The sequence below is a fragment of the Hyaena hyaena genome, unplaced genomic scaffold (assembly GCF_003009895.1).
Source record: "Hyaena hyaena isolate Hyena2069 unplaced genomic scaffold, ASM300989v1 scaffold_302, whole genome shotgun sequence".
Classification (NCBI taxonomy): Eukaryota; Metazoa; Chordata; class Mammalia; order Carnivora; family Hyaenidae; genus Hyaena; species Hyaena hyaena.
This window is the reverse complement of record NW_024080936.1, coordinates 900,225-917,049: the sequence shown is the minus strand read 5'-3', so window position 1 is coordinate 917,049 and position 16,825 is coordinate 900,225. Positions and strand designations below refer to the sequence as shown.

Below are 16,825 nucleotides of genomic sequence, written 5' to 3'. Positions count from 1 at the left end.
AGGAGTCCCAGGCGTTGGGGGCGGGCGTCTGTGCTGGGAGCCCAGCAGGGGGGCGTCCTGGCGGGCTCCCGAGGGCCGTGCCCCTCACCCAGCAGCCCCCCCCGGGCCAGCACTGACAAGATGACGGGGACCCGGGCCCCGGATGATCAGGCGCCGCCTGCCCCACGTCTGTAGGCAGCAGACGGTCTGCCCTGCCTGGGGCAGTGGGGAGGTGGCTGCCTGGACCCCCCCAGCTCTTCTGTCCCCATGTCGCAGCTGGTCAGAGCCTGGGCCTGGAGCCCCTCTGCTCCGCACCCCGCCACGTGGGGCTTCCGTCTGCCGCCCTCGCCCTGCTCAGTGTCCGCATGCTTCCACTCTGCAGCCACTCCCACCTCCCCCTCCGCGGAAGAGCCCAGCTCCCAGCAGGGAAACCAGCCCAGGCTGCACCTTGGGGGGGGGGGGGGGGACCGGCTGGGAAGACACCCAGCCCAGCAGAGAGCTTCAGTCTCCCCGACCCCAGGCCCAGAGGGCCCCTGAGTGGCCACCGAACTCCAGCCTCAGAAGCGAGGATAGTGTCCGGGATCTCGCCCAAGGTCATCCACAAATGAATGTGCACAGAAGACGTATGTGTCCACACGGTGGACTGGGATCGTGGTCTGGCATGAGAGTGAAATGTCACCTGTCCCACAGTCACGCCTCCACGCAGCCCGGAGCCCATCTTGACCCTGGGCTGGGGCGCCTTGCGAGCCTGAGGGCCCCTCCTGAATTCTTTCCTGTTCCCAGAGACCCTTAGTGCGAGGGCTGAGGAGAGGGCTCCCGGGCTACAGGTCACAGGATGCATCTGGCTCCAGCCCCTCCCTCCCAGCGCCACCTGCCGGGCGCCACCAGCATGGGCATGACCACGCCGCGGATCGGAACCACGCTGAGATCTCCACCAGGCGCCCAGCAGCCCCTGCAGGCATAGAACTTTCTGAACCACGTGAGCCCCCCGGGGCTGCTGTGACCCGTCACCACACGCAGATCCTCGGACACTCCCGGAGTCGTGGTCCTGACACCCCAGGGAGCCCCGTCTCCCCCACTTTCCGGCTTCCGGCGGCGCCTCATCCTCGGCCCGCGGCCCCTCCTCCGTCCTCACGGCCAGCAGCGCGGGGTCCGCCCGTCTCTCTGCCTCAGACCGCATTACCCTGAAGATCCCGTGTCTCCTCAGGCGGCCTGCGGCGCGGCCCCCGCAGCTTGGCCGTCTCGCCCCTTCCGTCCGAGCTCACTGCCGCCGCCCCGGCCTGTGTGCACAGGCGCCCCGAGGCCTGGTGCTGGTCGGGCTCAGGCCCCACAGCGCGGGACGAGGAAGGGAGCCTCGGGTGCCCCAAGGCAATGACTCCTAACAGAACAAGCGGGTGCTTCCTAGCAAACAGTGGCAGAACTGGGCAGAGAGACCAGCTCCCTCAGATTTCTGGAAACGTCCGGTAGGATGGCCACCAGCCACGGATGGCTGTTTCAGTTCAAATTGGCTACAACTAATTAAACAGCCCATTCCTCACACACGGCTGGTGGCTACTGAACTGGACAGAGCAGACGGAGAACATTCTGTCTTCTGTTAAGTTCTAATGCACGTTTTAGAACAGAGACTCTTAGGTGGGTCTGGGTGGCTCAGTTGGCTTTGAGCATCTCTATTTTGAGAGAGAGACACTGCAAGGGGGAGGGGCAGAGAGAGGATCCGAGGAGGCTCTGAGCTGTCAGCACAGAGGCCGACACAGGGCTCGAACTCACAAACCGTGAGATCATGACCTGAGCCGAAATCAAGAGTTGGCCACTTAACTGACCGAGCCACCCAGGCACCCCTGAAATGCCCGACTCTTGATCTCAGGGTCATGAGTTTGAGTCCTGCCTTGAGCATGAAGCCTACTTTTTAAAAAAAAAGTCTAGGAAAGAAACTCTGCTTTTGCTAGGTGGGTGCCCAGGCCCCCACCCTGGTAAGACTGGGTAAGTCTTGGTTGAGATTCAAGGCACTCAAAAAATGGAAATAACCCAAGAATCTATCAACAAATAACGGATGCAGAAAATACATCCAGCCACGCGCACATCCGTCGGCGGCGAGCGAGACACCGGCCCCCCCTCGGACAACCCTGAACACGCGACGCTCAGGCAGGAACCAGACACGGGAGGCCGCTGTGATTTTCTTCTCAGACGCGATGTTAATTTTGCATCGACTTGCCGAGGCCGAGGGATGCCCAGGCAGCTGGTACACGTTTGTTCCGGGGGTGTCCTCGCACACGTCTGAGGGGATGAGAATGAGTGGAGAGACCTCACTCATCGACATGCGCATCGTTCAATCTGGCCGCCACGGCCGTCTCCGCCTCGGACGCTGGCGCCGGGTCGCGAGCCTCCGGGTCTCCAGCTCGCGGCCGGCAGCCCGTGGGCCCCTTGGCCTCCAAAACCACGTGAGCCAGTCCGCTTGTCTCCCCTCAGAGATCTCTCCCTGGGCCCCCCCCACCGGTTCCGTTTCCCTGGAGAGCCCTTAACACGGCCAGAGTGGGACTGGCCTCTGTGAGAGGTCAGGAGAGGGCACTCCGTAGAGACAGAAAGTGGGTTCGTGGGTGCCAGGCTGGGGGTTAGGGGCTGGGGTGCTGCTAGTGGGGATGGGGTGGCCTGTCCACGTATTGATACTGTTCTAAAGTTGACAGCGGCGACAGTTGCACAATTTCTTGATTTTACTAAAAGCCACTGAACTGTCTAAATGGGCAAACGGGGCGCCTGGATGTGCTCAGTCGGTTAAGCGACACCAAGGGGGCGAGAGGGAACTTTCTGGGCTGCGCATTTGGGCAGGAGGAGCTCATCAATCTGACAGTAAAAACGGGTGTGTTTTCTGAAGCTAATATAACACAGTGTTAACTACCTGGAATTAAAATAAAAACTTGAAAAATAAGTGTTTCGTTGCATGTACGTTACATCTAAACAACAACGCTTGATTCACAAACGTTTCCTGGAGCCCCAGATTGCCGCCATCAGCCCGCGGTGCTTTGATAAGCGAGAAGGCTGAAAATACAAACTCCGGGGAAGGCGGTTTTGTGGTTTTATAGTCTTTGGCAATGTGGTTTTTTCCCTTGACTATTTCTTATTCTTTCAAAATGTGCCCACAGAGGAGGTCGGCCCTGGAAGGGGAGCCCAGCGGGTGGAGCCACTCAGGCCCCGTGAAGGGTCCCCCGGAGCAGATATAACAGGGTCTCCATCACAGCACTTCCCAAACATGTTTCAAGAACTGTTTAAAAAAAGGGGGGGCCACCTGGGGGGCTTAGTCAGTTGAGCGTCCGACTTCGGCTCAGGTCATGATCTCACGGTTCGTGGGTTCCAGCCCCGCGTCGGGCTCTGTGCTGACAGGTCGGAGCCTGGAGCTGCTTCAGATTCTGTGTCTCCCTCTCTCTCTGACCCTCCCCTGCTCATGCTGTCTCTCTCTCTTTCTCTCAGAAGTTAATAAAACATTAAAAAAAAAAAAAAAAACTGTTAAAAAAAAAAAAGCATATAGTTAAAAACAAAGAGGTCAAATATCACTAAAATCCTCATGAGGGGAAGTGGCCATGCCCAGCCCCGCAGCCCCGGGAACCCCTTCCAGCAGCTATGCTGATTCCTTGGGGCGCTTTCCTCCCTGCTGCTTTTTATCCTTCTTGGCCCCCCAACCCACCACCCCCTTCCCATCCGCGGAGGAGCCTGTTCTGGACGCGTCACGCACGCGGACTCACACCCCGCGTGGCCTCTCGTGTCTCCTTCCCTCCCTGAGCGTCGTGTGTTCGGGGTCTGTCTGCGGGCAGCGGGTGTGGGCCCTGTGCAACCATGGAGGATTTGGGTGCTGTTCTCACAGACCTCCCCAAATGAATCTCTCAATGGACAGTTTCTAAACTTAAACATAGGGGCCCCTGGATGGCTTAGTCGGTTAAGTATCTGACTCTTGGCTTCAGCTCAGGGGATGATCTCACAGTTCGTGAGTTCAAGCCCTGCGTTGGGCTCTGAGCTGACAGTGAGGAACCTGCTTGGGATTCCCTCTCTCTCCCTCTCTCTGTCTCTCCCCTGCTCATGCTCGCTCGCTCGCTCGCTCACTCTCTCTCTCTCAAAATAAGTAAACTTAAAAATAAATAAACTTTAGGGGCGCCTGGGTGGCTTAGTCGGTTAAGCGTCCGACTTTCGCTTAGGTCATGATCTCGCGGTTCGTGGGTTCGAGCCCCGCGTCGGGCTCTGTGCTGACTGCCAGCTCAGAGCCTGGAGCCTGTTTCAGAGTCTGTGACTCCCTCTCTCTCTGACCCTCCCCTGCTCACTCTGTCTCTCTCTCTGTCCTAGAAATAAATAAAACATTAAAAACAATTAAAAAATAAATAAATAAATAAATAAATAAACTTTAAACATGTATATATTTGGGGGGGCACCTGGGTGACTGAGTCAGTAAAGCCACTTCAACTTGGGTCAGGATCTCATGGTTTGTGGGTTCGAGCCCCGTATGGAACTGTCAGCACAGAGCCAGTTTGGGATTCCCTCTCTCCCTCTCTCTGCCCCTTCCCCACTCTCTCTGTAAATAAATAAATAAATATACTTAAAAAATTGTTTTTATTATGGAAAGTTTTGAAATACATCAAATCGACAAATGAAGCCCACGAAGCACCGGTCTCAGGAAGGATGTTCGGGGCCCCGCCCACTCCGCTCCCACAGGGCTTCCCTCCGACATCCTAGGGGAGGAATCCCGGATCCCGGGCTGTGTCCAGGGAATTTCACCATGACCCTCACAAGCCCACCGCCTACACACGGGCTGGCATTGAAGGGTGAGCGCTTCTCAAGCAGGGTGACTGTGTACCCAGGGAGTGCAGACAGTCTGGACTGTCCTTCCCCGGGGGTGGGGGGGTACTGTGGGTTGCAGTGTCCCCCCCAAAAAAAGATTTGTCCATGCCCTGATCCCTGAGCCTGTGAATGGGGTCCTACTTGAAAGCAGGGTCTTTGTAGATGTAATGACCAAGATGGGCCACACTGGAGTGGGCTGGCCCTGAATCCAATGGCCGCCGAGTGTGAGTGTCCTTATGAGAAATGTGGACACAGAGGCACAAGGAGAGGCCACGTGACTATGGAGGCCGAGGGCAGTGATGCGTCCACAGCCACAGAACGCTGAGGGCCGCCAGCCACGGCCCTGCCATACCTTGACCTGGGATTTCTAGGCTCCAGGACTTGGAGAGAATAAATTGGTGTTGGAAGCCGCCTCGTTTGTGTTTATTTGCTGAGACCAAAGAAAACTAACCAAGGGGAGCAGGCCGGGGGAGCAGTGGCTCCTGAGATCAGCGGAGGCCAGGGCTGCTGCTGGACGAAGCACGGTGCCCGGGAGAGCCCCCCATCCCACCCCCACCCCCGCAGAGAAGGACCCGCCCTGACTGTCCCCAGGGCAGGGGGAGAAAGCCTGTTCCAGGATTACCACTTTCACAACCTTTCCCCCGAGGCGTCATCCCCGTCCGCCCCTCCCTCCCTCCGTCCTAATTCTGGTGTGTTTCAAAACACCACCTTGTGCTTCCTAAATACTCAGCATGCAACCTGCCTGAGGTCAGGGGGTTACAATTCTAGAAGGACTTCTGAAGTGCCTCACCATAGGGCCACCGCTGACCACCCACGCAAACATCGAACAGGTCAGCCTCACACACCCCGATGGGACGCAGGTGCGAAGACTCCAGAGTCCCTGCCCCCTCTCTTCTCCCGACTCTGAACCCAACCCGTTCGCTGCTGAACGGGCCTCCTTCTTCAGTTGGCAGCTGTCTTTGCTCTCAGGGGCCACCTCCCTGCAGCCCAAGGCCTCGGGCGACGCCCCAGGCCCACTTTCCAGAGCCCCCCTGCACCATTCTCTTCCGCTCACCTTCCCGTGGCCGTGGCGGCACCTGTGACTTCATTTTATTCCTTCCTCGTTTGGCTGGAGTGCATCCTGCAGTATGCTAAGCTGATCTGAGGACCTCGCTGGCCTGAACTGTCTTGATTCTTCTTCCCACTTGACATAGACCTTGGGGTTGGCCATCACTTTCCCCAGGGTGCTAGGCCTTCTTTTTCCTGATCATTTATAATATGGTCTGGAAGCACTTAGGAGTCCCAGGGCCACTAACAAGTCTTCCCAGGACAAGCTGTTGGGTCCTGACTATTCAGAGATCCTGGCCTCACTGTCCCCTTCCGCTATTTCTTGGACAACTCCCTCCACTCCCCCTCTGCTCTCTCTGAAAGTCTTGGCTTATCCCTCTATTTCCCCCTCCTCTCCAGTTCCCAATTCTTTTCGCCTGACTTTCTAGATTTCTCCAACTTGACCCTTCCAACTAACTTCCTGCTGAAGTGTTAGTGCCAGCCTACTGTGCTAGCTCCCAAACCCTCTCTTCTTCTCTGTCCCCCGTCACCTTCCTGTGGCCGGATGCCTGCATCTGTGAGCAAAGCCTGCACACGCACCCCACCCCCAGGGACACTGGTGTCTCCAGGTGGCGGCTGTGAGCCTCCCCCGGGAAGCTCTGTCTGCTTCTCCCCCATCATCAGATGCTGCCTCCCCTCCCAAGTCCCGCAGAGGGAAGTGCAGGAGATGTGAATGGGGCCTAGGACTAGAAACTGCAAAGCAGAGAGGCAGGGAAGAGCAGGCCATCTCGGGTGCACAAACGCCTAGCCCAGGGCAGAGGCCACCCTGCACCCAGCTTGTCTGAAGCCCCCTCTGCCGAGACTGATGGGGCCAGGAGGTGCTTTAAGGAACGTGTATGCAGGTGCATAGCCTCCAGAAGCGCACGGCAGAGCAGGCCACACCTGTCACCACCAAATGATTCTCCTTTCGCCCACTATTATTCTCCGTTCCGCCAGCTCAAACACGTCTGACTTCTCCCCACCCCGTCCGGTCCCCTGCTTCTCCTGAGCCCCTTTCTCAGCTCGTAGCCCCTGCAGCCCTTTGTGTCTCCTTCCTCCAGCAGGCCTAGGGCGCAGGCCACCTCCTTCCACCCTGGCTGCGGCCCCAGGAGGGGGATCAGCACATGCCAAAGCCGGGCCCTGAGAAAAGGCACTGAGGATGAGTGCCGGGGACAGAGGGGGAGGGGCCCTGGGCCTGGCGGGGGGGCCAGGGCAGCTCATGCAGCACACTTGTGGGGGTGCCGGGGACGAGGCCCGTGTGAGCGGGAGTGCCGATCAGTCACACACAGTGCTTCCCGGGGCACAGATCCGCAGCCCCCCCCCCCCCGGGGGAACCTGGTCCCGCGGGGAGAGCACTAGACATAAGTTATTACGAATTAAATAAATACCCATGAGTGTCCAAGTGCACAAAAGAGAAGTCTGGGACCCTGAGAGAGGAACTTGGGCTGAATGTCAACCTGAGGGTCAGGAAGGACTTTTCAGGGTGGTGAAGGGTTCCAGGCACAGGCACCAGGCGTCTGTCAAGGGCGCCTGTCAGGGAAGTCCGAGGGGTGGGGAGAGCACAGGAGGTGGGAGGCGGCGGCTCAGGCACTACATGGGGCGAGGGGTGGGGTACCCCGGTCGGGGTCGGGAGCGGGGAAGAGCGCCGGGCGTCCCCTCTGCCACCTCGGGGGACTGGTGTCCTCCGCCCGAGGCTCCACCGCCAGGCAGGAGCCCGGGCTGGGTCGCCCCGAGCCCGCCCCCAGCCCATTTATCGTGAGAAACCGCACAGGAAAACGACAAGGGCTCCTTCCCGACCCCGAGGGGCCGCTGGAGAAAGGGCCGCGGGCGCACGACGGCTTTGGGGATGGGCGCGCCGGGCTGCTCTGCGAGCCCGCAGGTCAGGGGGCCCCCAGCCGGGAAACACCGCCCCCCACGTGGCGGAGGCGCGGGCTCGGCCAGCACCCCCGCCGGGGCAACCCCGGGGCCAGGGGGGAGACGGGAGAGGGGGTGGTGCGCGGGGCGCGGGGAGACGGCCGGCAGGGGCGTGCGGGGCCCGGGCAGCCGGACGCGCCGCGCGCACAGGGGCCGGAGCCCGCGGGCACCTACCTGCGCCCGCGCCCGCGCCCGCGCCCGCCACGTGACCGCGCCCCGCCCCGCGCGCGCGTGCGCTCTGCCGGCGCCCCATTGTTGGCCGCGCGCGCGTCACGGGGCGGGGCGGCGGCGGCCGGAGGAGGGCGGCGGGCGGGCGGGAGGGAAGCAGCGTCCGCGCCGCCGCCGCCGCCGTCGCCGCCGCCGCCGCCGCCGCCGCCGCCGCCGAGCCCCCGCCGCCGAGCAGCAAGCAGAGTCGCGCCGCCCCGCCGCCCGCGGCCCGAGCAGCCCCGCGCCGCCGCCCCGCCCGCCGCGCCCGCCCCGCCGCTGGATGCCGGCGGCCGGCGGCCCAGCTCTCAGAGGCGGAGCGCGGCGGCGGCGGCGCGGGCGGCGGCGGCGGCGCGGGCGGCCGGCGGCCGAGAGGCAGGGGCGCGGGCCCGAGCGCTAGCGCCGCCATGCCTGGCTCCACCGGCCGGCCCGACGGCGGCGGCGGCGACCCCAGCCCGCGCCCGCCGCCCCCCCCCCCCCCGCCCCCGCCACTGCCGCCGCCGCCCCTGCCCGAGGGCGCCGAGGAGGCCGCGCCCGACGACGCGGCCGCCGCCGCCGCCGCGGCCGCCGCGCTGCGCCTGGCGCTGGACCAGCTCTCGGGGCTGGGGCTGCGGGGCGCGGGCGGCCCGGACGACGAGGGCGCGGCCGCGGGCGGCGGGGACGGCGGGGCGGCGGCCGAGCCCGCGCCCCCCGACGGGCCCGAGGCGGGCGCCCCCGCGGGGGCCGAGGCCGGGGCGCCGGGCTCGCTGCCGCTGCTGGAGCCCGACGTGAGCCCGCCGCCGCCCCGGCCGTCGCCGCCCGACGTGTTCGCCGGCTTCGCGCCGCACCCCGCGGCTCTCGGCCCCTCGACGCTGCTGGCCGAGCAGATGAGCGTGATCGGCAGCCGCAAGAAGAGCGTGAACATGACCGAGTGCGTGCCCGTGCCCAGTTCCGAGCACGTCGCCGAGATCGTGGGTCGCCAGGGTGAGTGCCCGCCGTCTGGGGCGCCGCTCGCCCCGGGGTCCCCGCGCCGCTCGCCCTGGGGAGGGGGCCGCCCCAGCCCCGCCCGCGGCTGGACGCCGGACCCCGGCCACGCCCGGCGTGTGGGCTCGGGCCTCGGTGGCCGCCTGTGCGCCTTTGTCCTGCCGCGGGGCCGCGCGAGAAAGTTGGGCGCAGCCCGCGCTCCTCCCCTCCGCGCCCGGCCCGCCGTTGCCTTTGTCTGGACGCCCCCAGCCGGGTCAAGACCCTCTGTGCAGCGCCCCTGCCCAGGCCGCCACTGGTGGCATCCGAGGACCGGGGGGCCGAGCTGGGCGGTGGGCGCTCCTCACCCGAAGCGGGCCTGAGGCGGGGCTCGCTGGGGCTAGAGGGTGGCTTGGGGGGCGGGGCAGGGGGGGCTCAGGCAGGGTCAGGACAGAAGTTGGGCGTGCAAAGAGGGTATACATCTGCACTTGCTAGCTTGTGGGCCCTGCTGGCGCTGGGGGGCTGGAGCACGGATGAGGATCCCCACCCTGCTGTCAGCCCCAAGTCAGGGGTTTGGGGACATGCATATGGACCATCTGTACAAGCCCTTCTGGGGTCCGGCCTCACAGCCCTGCCCTGGAGTCCAGCGGCAGCAGTGTCAGAGTCACTGTGGCCGCCCCATTGTTCTCTTTGTTAGAGAACCAGTCTGAGGTTTGCAGGGTGACATCAGGCCGGCGGCCGCTCATTGGCCCTGGAGCCGGAGCTGCGGGCTGGGGGGGGCGGGAGGTGCCCCTCCGGACACACGCCCACCCACCCTCCCAGCCTGCTGCCCACAGCCCCAGCCCTCTCCTGCCTGCACCTCTGTCTGCCCCGCTCCCTGCTTGGAGCCAGGTTCTAGAACGTGGGGTGGGGTCTGGGCGGGGCTGGAGGAGGAGCTGCGGGACACTCAGGATGGCCTTTGAGCTCAGTAACGGGAGCCAGAGAAGGGGGGGGGGGCTGTCACCTTGCTGCTGGGGAGAGAGGGCCGCAGGGATGCCCCGGACAGTGCCCTCTAGGAGGTCCGGGTGGGAGCGGTGGTGTAGGGCCTGGGCGAGGGACAGAGGCTGGGGAGAGGGGAGGGGCCGGGCCAGTCTCTGGGCTGGAGCCACAGGACTCCAGCCTGGCGCTTCCCGCCACCACCCGCTCCCCACACCTGCCCTGGGAGGTATAACCAGACTTCGCCGCCACGTGCAGAGCGTCCGGAAGCCTGCAGGCCTGGGGGGTGGGGGGTGCACACGTGGAAACCGTGCCCGGGGGCTGCTGTCCAAAACCGCTAGGCTGCTTGCTGGCTGGGGGAGCACGAGGACGTGTCCCCGGGAGTGGCGTGTCCTGGCCCCCGGGGTTCTTCCACAGAGGCCAAGTCCACAGCAGGGCTGGTGGGGGTCAAGCAGAGGGTGTCCGAGCCTGTGCCCTTGGTCCTGGAGGACTAGGCTCAGGGGGTCAGCCCCCACCCCGACCTCCCGGGTGTCCCTTTGGGGTCTTGCTGGTGGCAGGTGGCAAGGCAGGTTCTGGGGGGCGCAGACCGGGGCGGTCCTGTGACCCGAGGCAGATGCCATCTCTGTGCTGGGGGACAGCACCTCCCTCGGGGGCTTCGTGACGGTTCCTAAGCAAGAGAGTGCTTTTGGCTTTTAAGTTTGTTTATTTATTTTGAGAGACAGAGATAAAGAGAGAGAGCTGAGCAGGGGGGTCAGAGACAGAGAATCCCCAGCAGCCTCAGCCCTGTCAGCGCAGAGCCCCGTGCGGGGCTTGAACTCAGACCCTTGAGGCCGTGACCCGAGCGCTGTAGCAAGAGGCTTGTAGGCGCAGCCCGAGGCTGGTGTGCGGTAGCCTCCTGTAAGTGGGGGGGGGGGGGGCAGAGTGTCGGTGGGGGGAAGCCTCAGTTCTGGGACCAGCTGGCACCTTCGTCAGCCCTTGGGTCTCCCACCTCTAGGACCATTCTTGGCTCCCATCTTCTCTGGCCCGGTTGTCAAGCACAGCCTGGAAGACTCTCTCACAGCCTGTGCCCTGGTCGCGCCCCCTCGCTTCCTCCCTCTGCCACCGACTCCCCACCTTGTGGGTCCCTGGGCGCGAAGCCTGTCCCTTCCTACGGTTCAGGCTCTTCCCCAGCGCAGCGGCTCTGAACTCCTTTGTCTGTCAAGGCCCAGGCCCACTCCGTCCCCTAGCGGCCAGGCCAGCGTCACACGCAGCCACACAGACCCTCACTTGCTGTTCTCTGAGCTATTTTTCAACCCTAGGATGGGTCCCTGCACCCTCTGGGGTCAGGGTTGGTGATTACAAACCCAGAGAGTTCACTCTCCTCCCTGAGGTTGAAGCACCTACAAGCTGCCCTGCATGGGAGCCCTGCCCCACCCCGCCCCACCCCGCCCCGCCCCGCCCCGCCCCGCCTCAAGAGATCCCCCAGAGAAGGTCCCCTGGAGCTGTGGGTCATGAGGGACAGAGGCACAGGCCAGAGCTGGGTCGGCAGGCATGGGATTTGAACCTCAGTCCCTGTGGCCCCGCCTGCACCGCAGGGGACAGAGGTGGCCCAGGAGAAGACTCTACCTTCCAACCTTCCCCAGGGCCGGGGGGAGACGACCCCGTTTTACAGGCAGCAAAAGCAGAGAATCCAAAAGAGTCAGGGTGGTCTCCCTCCAGCCGGTCAGCAAAGGTCACCTGGGGGGCTGGTGCCCGCTTGCCCCCGGTGTGACCTTGGGCCCCGGCCTCCCAAGAGCCTCCCAGCCGCTTGCACCCTTGCTGGGCGTGTCCCTGCGGGGAGGGGCCGGGTCAGGGGCGGCTTGTGGTCAGCGCCCTGCTGCTGCCTGTAGGTTTGCGTCAGGAATGGGTGATGATACCAGAGGCAGGCGGGTGCTCAGCTGCCCTGGGTCCCTCTGTCTCCGCCGCCATCAGGCTGGGGACTGTGCTCTCGGACGGGCCTCCCTTAGTGGGGCAAGGCCTGCTTTGCTCACTGCTCTCCCTGTGAGCCCGGGCCCAGCGCCACGGGCCTCGGGGCTCTTCCTGGCACCTGGGGGCGCTGCGGGGCACTGGTATTCCCGTGTGTCCACTGCGGGGCGCAGAAAGAAGGGGGTCCCTTGGCTCTGGGTCGGGGGTTCCTTGTGTTGGTGAGTGTAGACCTGCCCTGATGGGCCACCCCCCCCAGACCGCCCCACTGTGAATCGCCCCCCGCCCCAGGACTGCAGCCCATTTGGGCTCTGCCGTGGGGTCAGCCCCACTGGGCTGGGGGCCGTGGTCGCTGTGAGGACGCGTCCCAGCCCTGTCCTGCTTCCAGAACTCCATCCCCCCCCCCCCCCCCGCCGTTCCCTCCGCCAGGAGCCAGGAGTCCTCCCTGGTATGTGGCCTCCTTGCAGAGGCCAGCCCGTCTGCTCCCTGTCACAGTCTGGAGGTTTTGCTGATAAGTGTGGCCTGTGGTCTCTGTGTGGGGTCCCTGGGGACCCTCGGCACCCCCGTTTGAGGGGAGGGTCCAACTGCAGCGAGGGCACCTGCCCGGGGCTTCCTGGTGGCAGGGCCCGGGAATCTGCATTCCAGCCTGGTACTGGCCGTAAGCCCCCAGGGTCCCCCCAGGAGTGAGGCGTGGCCCCCGCCATCGCCCACTCTTGCCTCGCTGCCTCGTACCCACCAGGGCAGGAAGGAGGCCGGTTCCCTCCCGGAGCCTCGATTTCCCAGATCTGGTGGTCCCACCGCCCCTCAAACTCTGCCACCTGGGGGGGGCTTGGCTCAAATGGTGTCACAGCGGAAATGCAACCAGGGGACAGGGGACGCGGCTCCTGTTCGCCTCTGGAGGCTCCCTCGGGGGAGGGGGCGGGCTGGGGGCCGGCTCTGTGCAGAGCCAGGGCTGCTGCTCTGGCTGGGCAGGGGCGCCCCCACCCCGGCTTCCTCCCCCCACCCCTTCTCCCCGCCTTGCTTCCCTGTCTCCTGCCAGGTGCTGGGCACCTGTCCGGGGCCACCTGCCAGTCCGTGGCCCTCGCGGTCCCAGACCCACGAGGCCGAGTCTGTCTGTGCCCGTCCCTTACCGGTGAGCAGACAGGCACAGGACAGTCCCTGAGCGGCTGGTGTGACCCCCATGCGCTGATCCTCACTGTCTCCCAGCCGGGGGCGCCCAGGAAGTCAACTGAGAAGTGTGTGGTGGAGCCCTGGTGCAGTCAGTGTGGCCTCCTGGAGGAAGGGGCGCTGGGCTGTGACTGGATGCAGAGAAGGGGGTGCAGGCAGACAGCACTGAGGACACTGTTAGGGACGCGTGGGGACAGGGAGACCAGGGCGGGCAGAGCTCCGGGAGAGGTCGGGACTGACTCGAGGACCCGCCAGCCGCCCCTTGGGGAGAAGGCCATCTGGGCACAAGTGGAGGCGGGTCTGGGTCAGGATGGGTTTTGGGGGGATGATGCCAGCGGTGTACTGAGGGAGGACATGGGGGTGGGGGGCTCAGGACCCAGGGGCTGGGCTGCGAGCGGCCACGTCCCACCCTCCCCGGGAGGTTTCTGACCCCAGTTCACTTGGCTCTGCTTTTGCTCAAAGCCCTGGCTGGGGACTGCTGTCCTTGGGCTCAGGGTGGGGCCGCCCCTGGGACACCCCCTGCCACCTTCCAGGGTCCCCTCCTGCCGAGCGGCCCCCCGGCCTAGGCACGTCTTTGATTCCTTCCACGGAGGTGGGTGCAGGCCCTGCCAGCGTTGTTAGCGCCTAGCTAAGTTAGCAACGCTGTTACCCTTCACGGGCCACCCCCTGTATGGAAACAGTATCCTGTGTCCCTCCCGCCGCCCAGACTTGTGGGCCCAGACGCAGGAGGTCTCAGAAGGCCCCCCCAGGGTCGAGGTGGGGGTATCAGACGCCTGGGCAGGTACCCCGCCACCCGCCGTGCCTCTCACTCCACGCTGCGCACAGATAAGGCCCGTGCCCGCCACGGGGTCGGCCGCCAGCCTGGCCCGACAGCGCAGTGCTGTCCGTGAGCACCCCCTCAGAGGCTGGGCCACAGGGCCTTTGGGGGTGACCTGAGTGAGGGTGCGGGAGACGGAGGGAGACCCGGGCTCCCCTTGGGCTGGGCGGGGGGTGGGGGTCATCTGGTCTGGAGAAAACCCTAGGTGGGCACCTGGGCTGCCACACCCGTCAGGTGGGGACTTGGGGGGGCGGGGTCTGCATTCGCGCCCACACCCGACAGCAGGCTGGACGGCTTAAAACAATAGAAATGAATCCCCCCAGGGTTCCAGAGGGCGCGAGTATGGACACTAGGTGTTGGCTGGGCCACGCGCCCTCCGGGAGCCGGGGGACCGTCTCTCCCAAACTTGCTCACCCAGCTTCTGCTGGTGGCCGCCTGTCCCCTGCGTCCCCGGCCTGTGGCTGCCTCGTCCCGATTGCTGTCCTGTCGCCCTCTTCTGATAAGGACAGCGGTCAGTGGACTCAGGGCCAGCCTGACTCCCGTATGATCTCGGAACTGACTACACCTGCGAAACGTTTTCAACTACAGTCCCGTTCACAAGTACCAGGTGGACGTGAATCTCGGGGGACACTTCCACCCACAGCGGGGTCCTCCTTGCCTTCTAGCGAAGCCCACCACCACCTCCCTGGTGACCAGAGGGGAAACAGAGATGTGTGTCTGAGAATGAAGCCTGGTGGAGAGGGCAGCCGGGTGGGGGCCCCCAGCTCTGCCCGCTGGCTGCCCCTGCAGCTGCGACTCCGAGGGCTGCGCCGGGGAGGGGTCCCCATCCTTACCGTGTCTCCCTCCCCGCCCCCCCCAGGGTGCAAGATCAAGGCTCTGCGGGCCAAGACAAATACCTACATCAAGACGCCGGTGCGCGGGGAGGAGCCCGTCTTCATCGTCACTGGCCGCAAGGAGGATGTGGAGATGGCCAAACGGGAGATCCTGTCCGCCGCCGAGCACTTCTCCGTGATCCGCGCCACACGCAGCAAGGCGGGCGGGCTGCCGGGCTCCGCGCAGGGCCCGCCCCACCTGCCGGGACAGACCACCATCCAGGTGCGCGTGCCGTACCGCGTGGTGGGGCTGGTGGTGGGGCCCAAGGGCGCCACCATCAAGCGCATCCAGCAGCGGACACACACCTACATCGTGACGCCCGGGCGTGACAAGGAGCCCGTGTTCGCCGTGACGGGCATGCCCGAGAACGTGGACCGGGCGCGCGAAGAGATCGAGGCGCACATCACGCTGCGCACGGGCGCCTTCACCGACGCAGGCCCCGACAGCGACTTCCACGCCAACGGCACCGACGTGTGTCTGGACCTTCTCGGGACGGCTGCCGGCCTCTGGGCCAAGGCCCCCAACCCCGGCCGGAGGCCCCCCGCGCCCACAGCTGGTCTCCGCGGGGACACGGCCCTGGGCGCGCCGGGGGCCCCCGAGGCCTTCTATGCCGGAGGCCGCGGGGGCCCTCCAATGCCCGAGGCGGGCCCCACCAGCCCCTACGGCGGCTCAGGCAACGGGGGCTTCACGTTTGGTGGGGATGGCCCTGGGGCGCCCTCGGGGCCACCCGCCCCCGAGGACTGTGACTTCGGCTTCGACTTCCTGGCGCTGGACCTGACCGTGCCCGCCGCCGCCACCATCTGGGCCCCCTTCGAGCGGGCTGCGCCGCTGCCAGCCTTCAGCAGCTGCTCTGCCGTCAACGGGGCCCCCCCGCCCCCGGCCCCTGGCGCCCGGCGCAGCAGCGGGGCGGGCACCCCGCGCCACTCGCCCACGCTGCCAGAGCCTGGGGCCCTGGGCCTGGAGCTCCCGCTGGCCCGCCGCGGCGGCGCCGCAGACCCGGTGGGCGCCCTGGCCTGGCGGCCGGTGCAGGGCGCCCCGCCGTCCTTCTCAGGCGGCGCCGGCTTCCCCGCGGCCACCTCGCTGCCCAGCGGCTCCTCGGCCTCGGCACGGCCCCCCCTGGACTCCAGCCCCCCTGAAGGCGGCCGCAAGCCCCCGTCGGCCCCGGCCCCGGCCCTGGCTCGCGAGTGCGTGGTGTGCGCCGAGGGCGAGGTCATGGCCGCGCTCGTGCCCTGCGGCCACAACCTCTTCTGCATGGACTGCGCCGTCCGCATCTGCGGCAAGAGCGAGCCTGAGTGCCCCGCCTGCCGCACGCCGGCCACCCAGGCCATTCATATCTTTTCCTAGCGGCCGGGGGCGGGGGGCGCGGGGCGCGGGGCGGCGGGGCCAGCGTTCACAGACGAGCTTTAACTCGGTCCCAGGCGTGGAGACGGCCGCCCAACGGCACCTCAGTTCTTAACCAGTAATCAGTATTGAGTTGACAGGTTAAAATAAACCAGAGAGAAAAGGTCTGCTTGCACTTTTTATTTAAGACTCCCCCGCCCCCCAGGGTGATCTTTTTACGAAAAAAAAAAAGAAAATATATATACATATCCGATTTTTACAACTCTCCGTTGTCCTCTGGGGCTTGGCGGATTTCGGACAGGACCGTGCCGGCCTGGGAGGCAGCCTCAGCCTCCGCAGAGTCCCCTCCGAGGAGAAGGCGGCGTTTTTACTCCCCGTGAGGCTCACCGGTTACCCTTTTGTATGTCAAGGGGGGGGCAGGCTGGAGGGGGGGGCGGGGGGGCCCAACCGGAAATTTCTAACTTTGTGTTTTTAATTATTAATCCCCTTCTGTGGTTTCTGTTGTCAGTTTTTAAATTTTTTTAAATTGTGTTTTTTTTAAGCTTTTACTTTTTACCTCTTGTGTATATGTAGGGAATTTATAGGGAAATATGTACTTTATGGAATAAATTTTAAGAACTAAAATATATTTTATTTTAAATAAAGTAACGGACCTTTAATCTTACACAGCTAAATTACTGATTATATATTTGCTGAGCTGACTTAAGGGTTCAGAAAATTGTATCAAGAGTTTTATTTTTTGACTTTAAATCCTTCTTAATAAAGTCTTTTTGCTACATGTGAGCCCTTGGC

At 64.3% G+C, this 16,825-nt stretch overlaps 1 protein-coding gene across 1 annotated transcript; it reads left to right on the top strand.

Moving 5' to 3' along the window:
* The first annotated feature begins 2,168 nt into the window (after window positions 1-2,168).
* MEX3D (mex-3 RNA binding family member D) lies at window positions 2,169-16,200 on the top strand. The gene is made up of 7 exons (XM_039247974.1): window positions 2,169-2,417; window positions 4,693-4,781; window positions 7,569-7,741; window positions 8,180-8,355; window positions 8,496-8,943; window positions 14,679-16,022; window positions 16,111-16,200. Exons 1-7 carry the CDS (start codon window positions 2,169-2,171, stop codon window positions 16,146-16,148), a joined length of 2,517 nt encoding a protein of 838 aa, XP_039103905.1. The 3' UTR covers window positions 16,149-16,200.
* Window positions 16,201-16,825: the final 625 nt, after the last annotated feature.

Bases quoted from the DNA above. Each gene is read 5' to 3' on its own strand.
- MEX3D (XM_039247974.1), top strand. From the start codon at position 2,169: ATGTTAATTTTGCATCGACTTGCCGAGGCCGAGGGATGCCCAGGCAGC. The intron at 2,418-4,692 runs GTGAGCCAGTCC...CCGACATCCTAG, and splicing joins CCCTTGGCCTCCAAAACCAC to GGGAGGAATCCCGGATCCCG. The intron at 4,782-7,568 runs GTGAGCGCTTCT...CTCCACCGCCAG, and splicing joins ACACGGGCTGGCATTGAAGG to GCAGGAGCCCGGGCTGGGTC.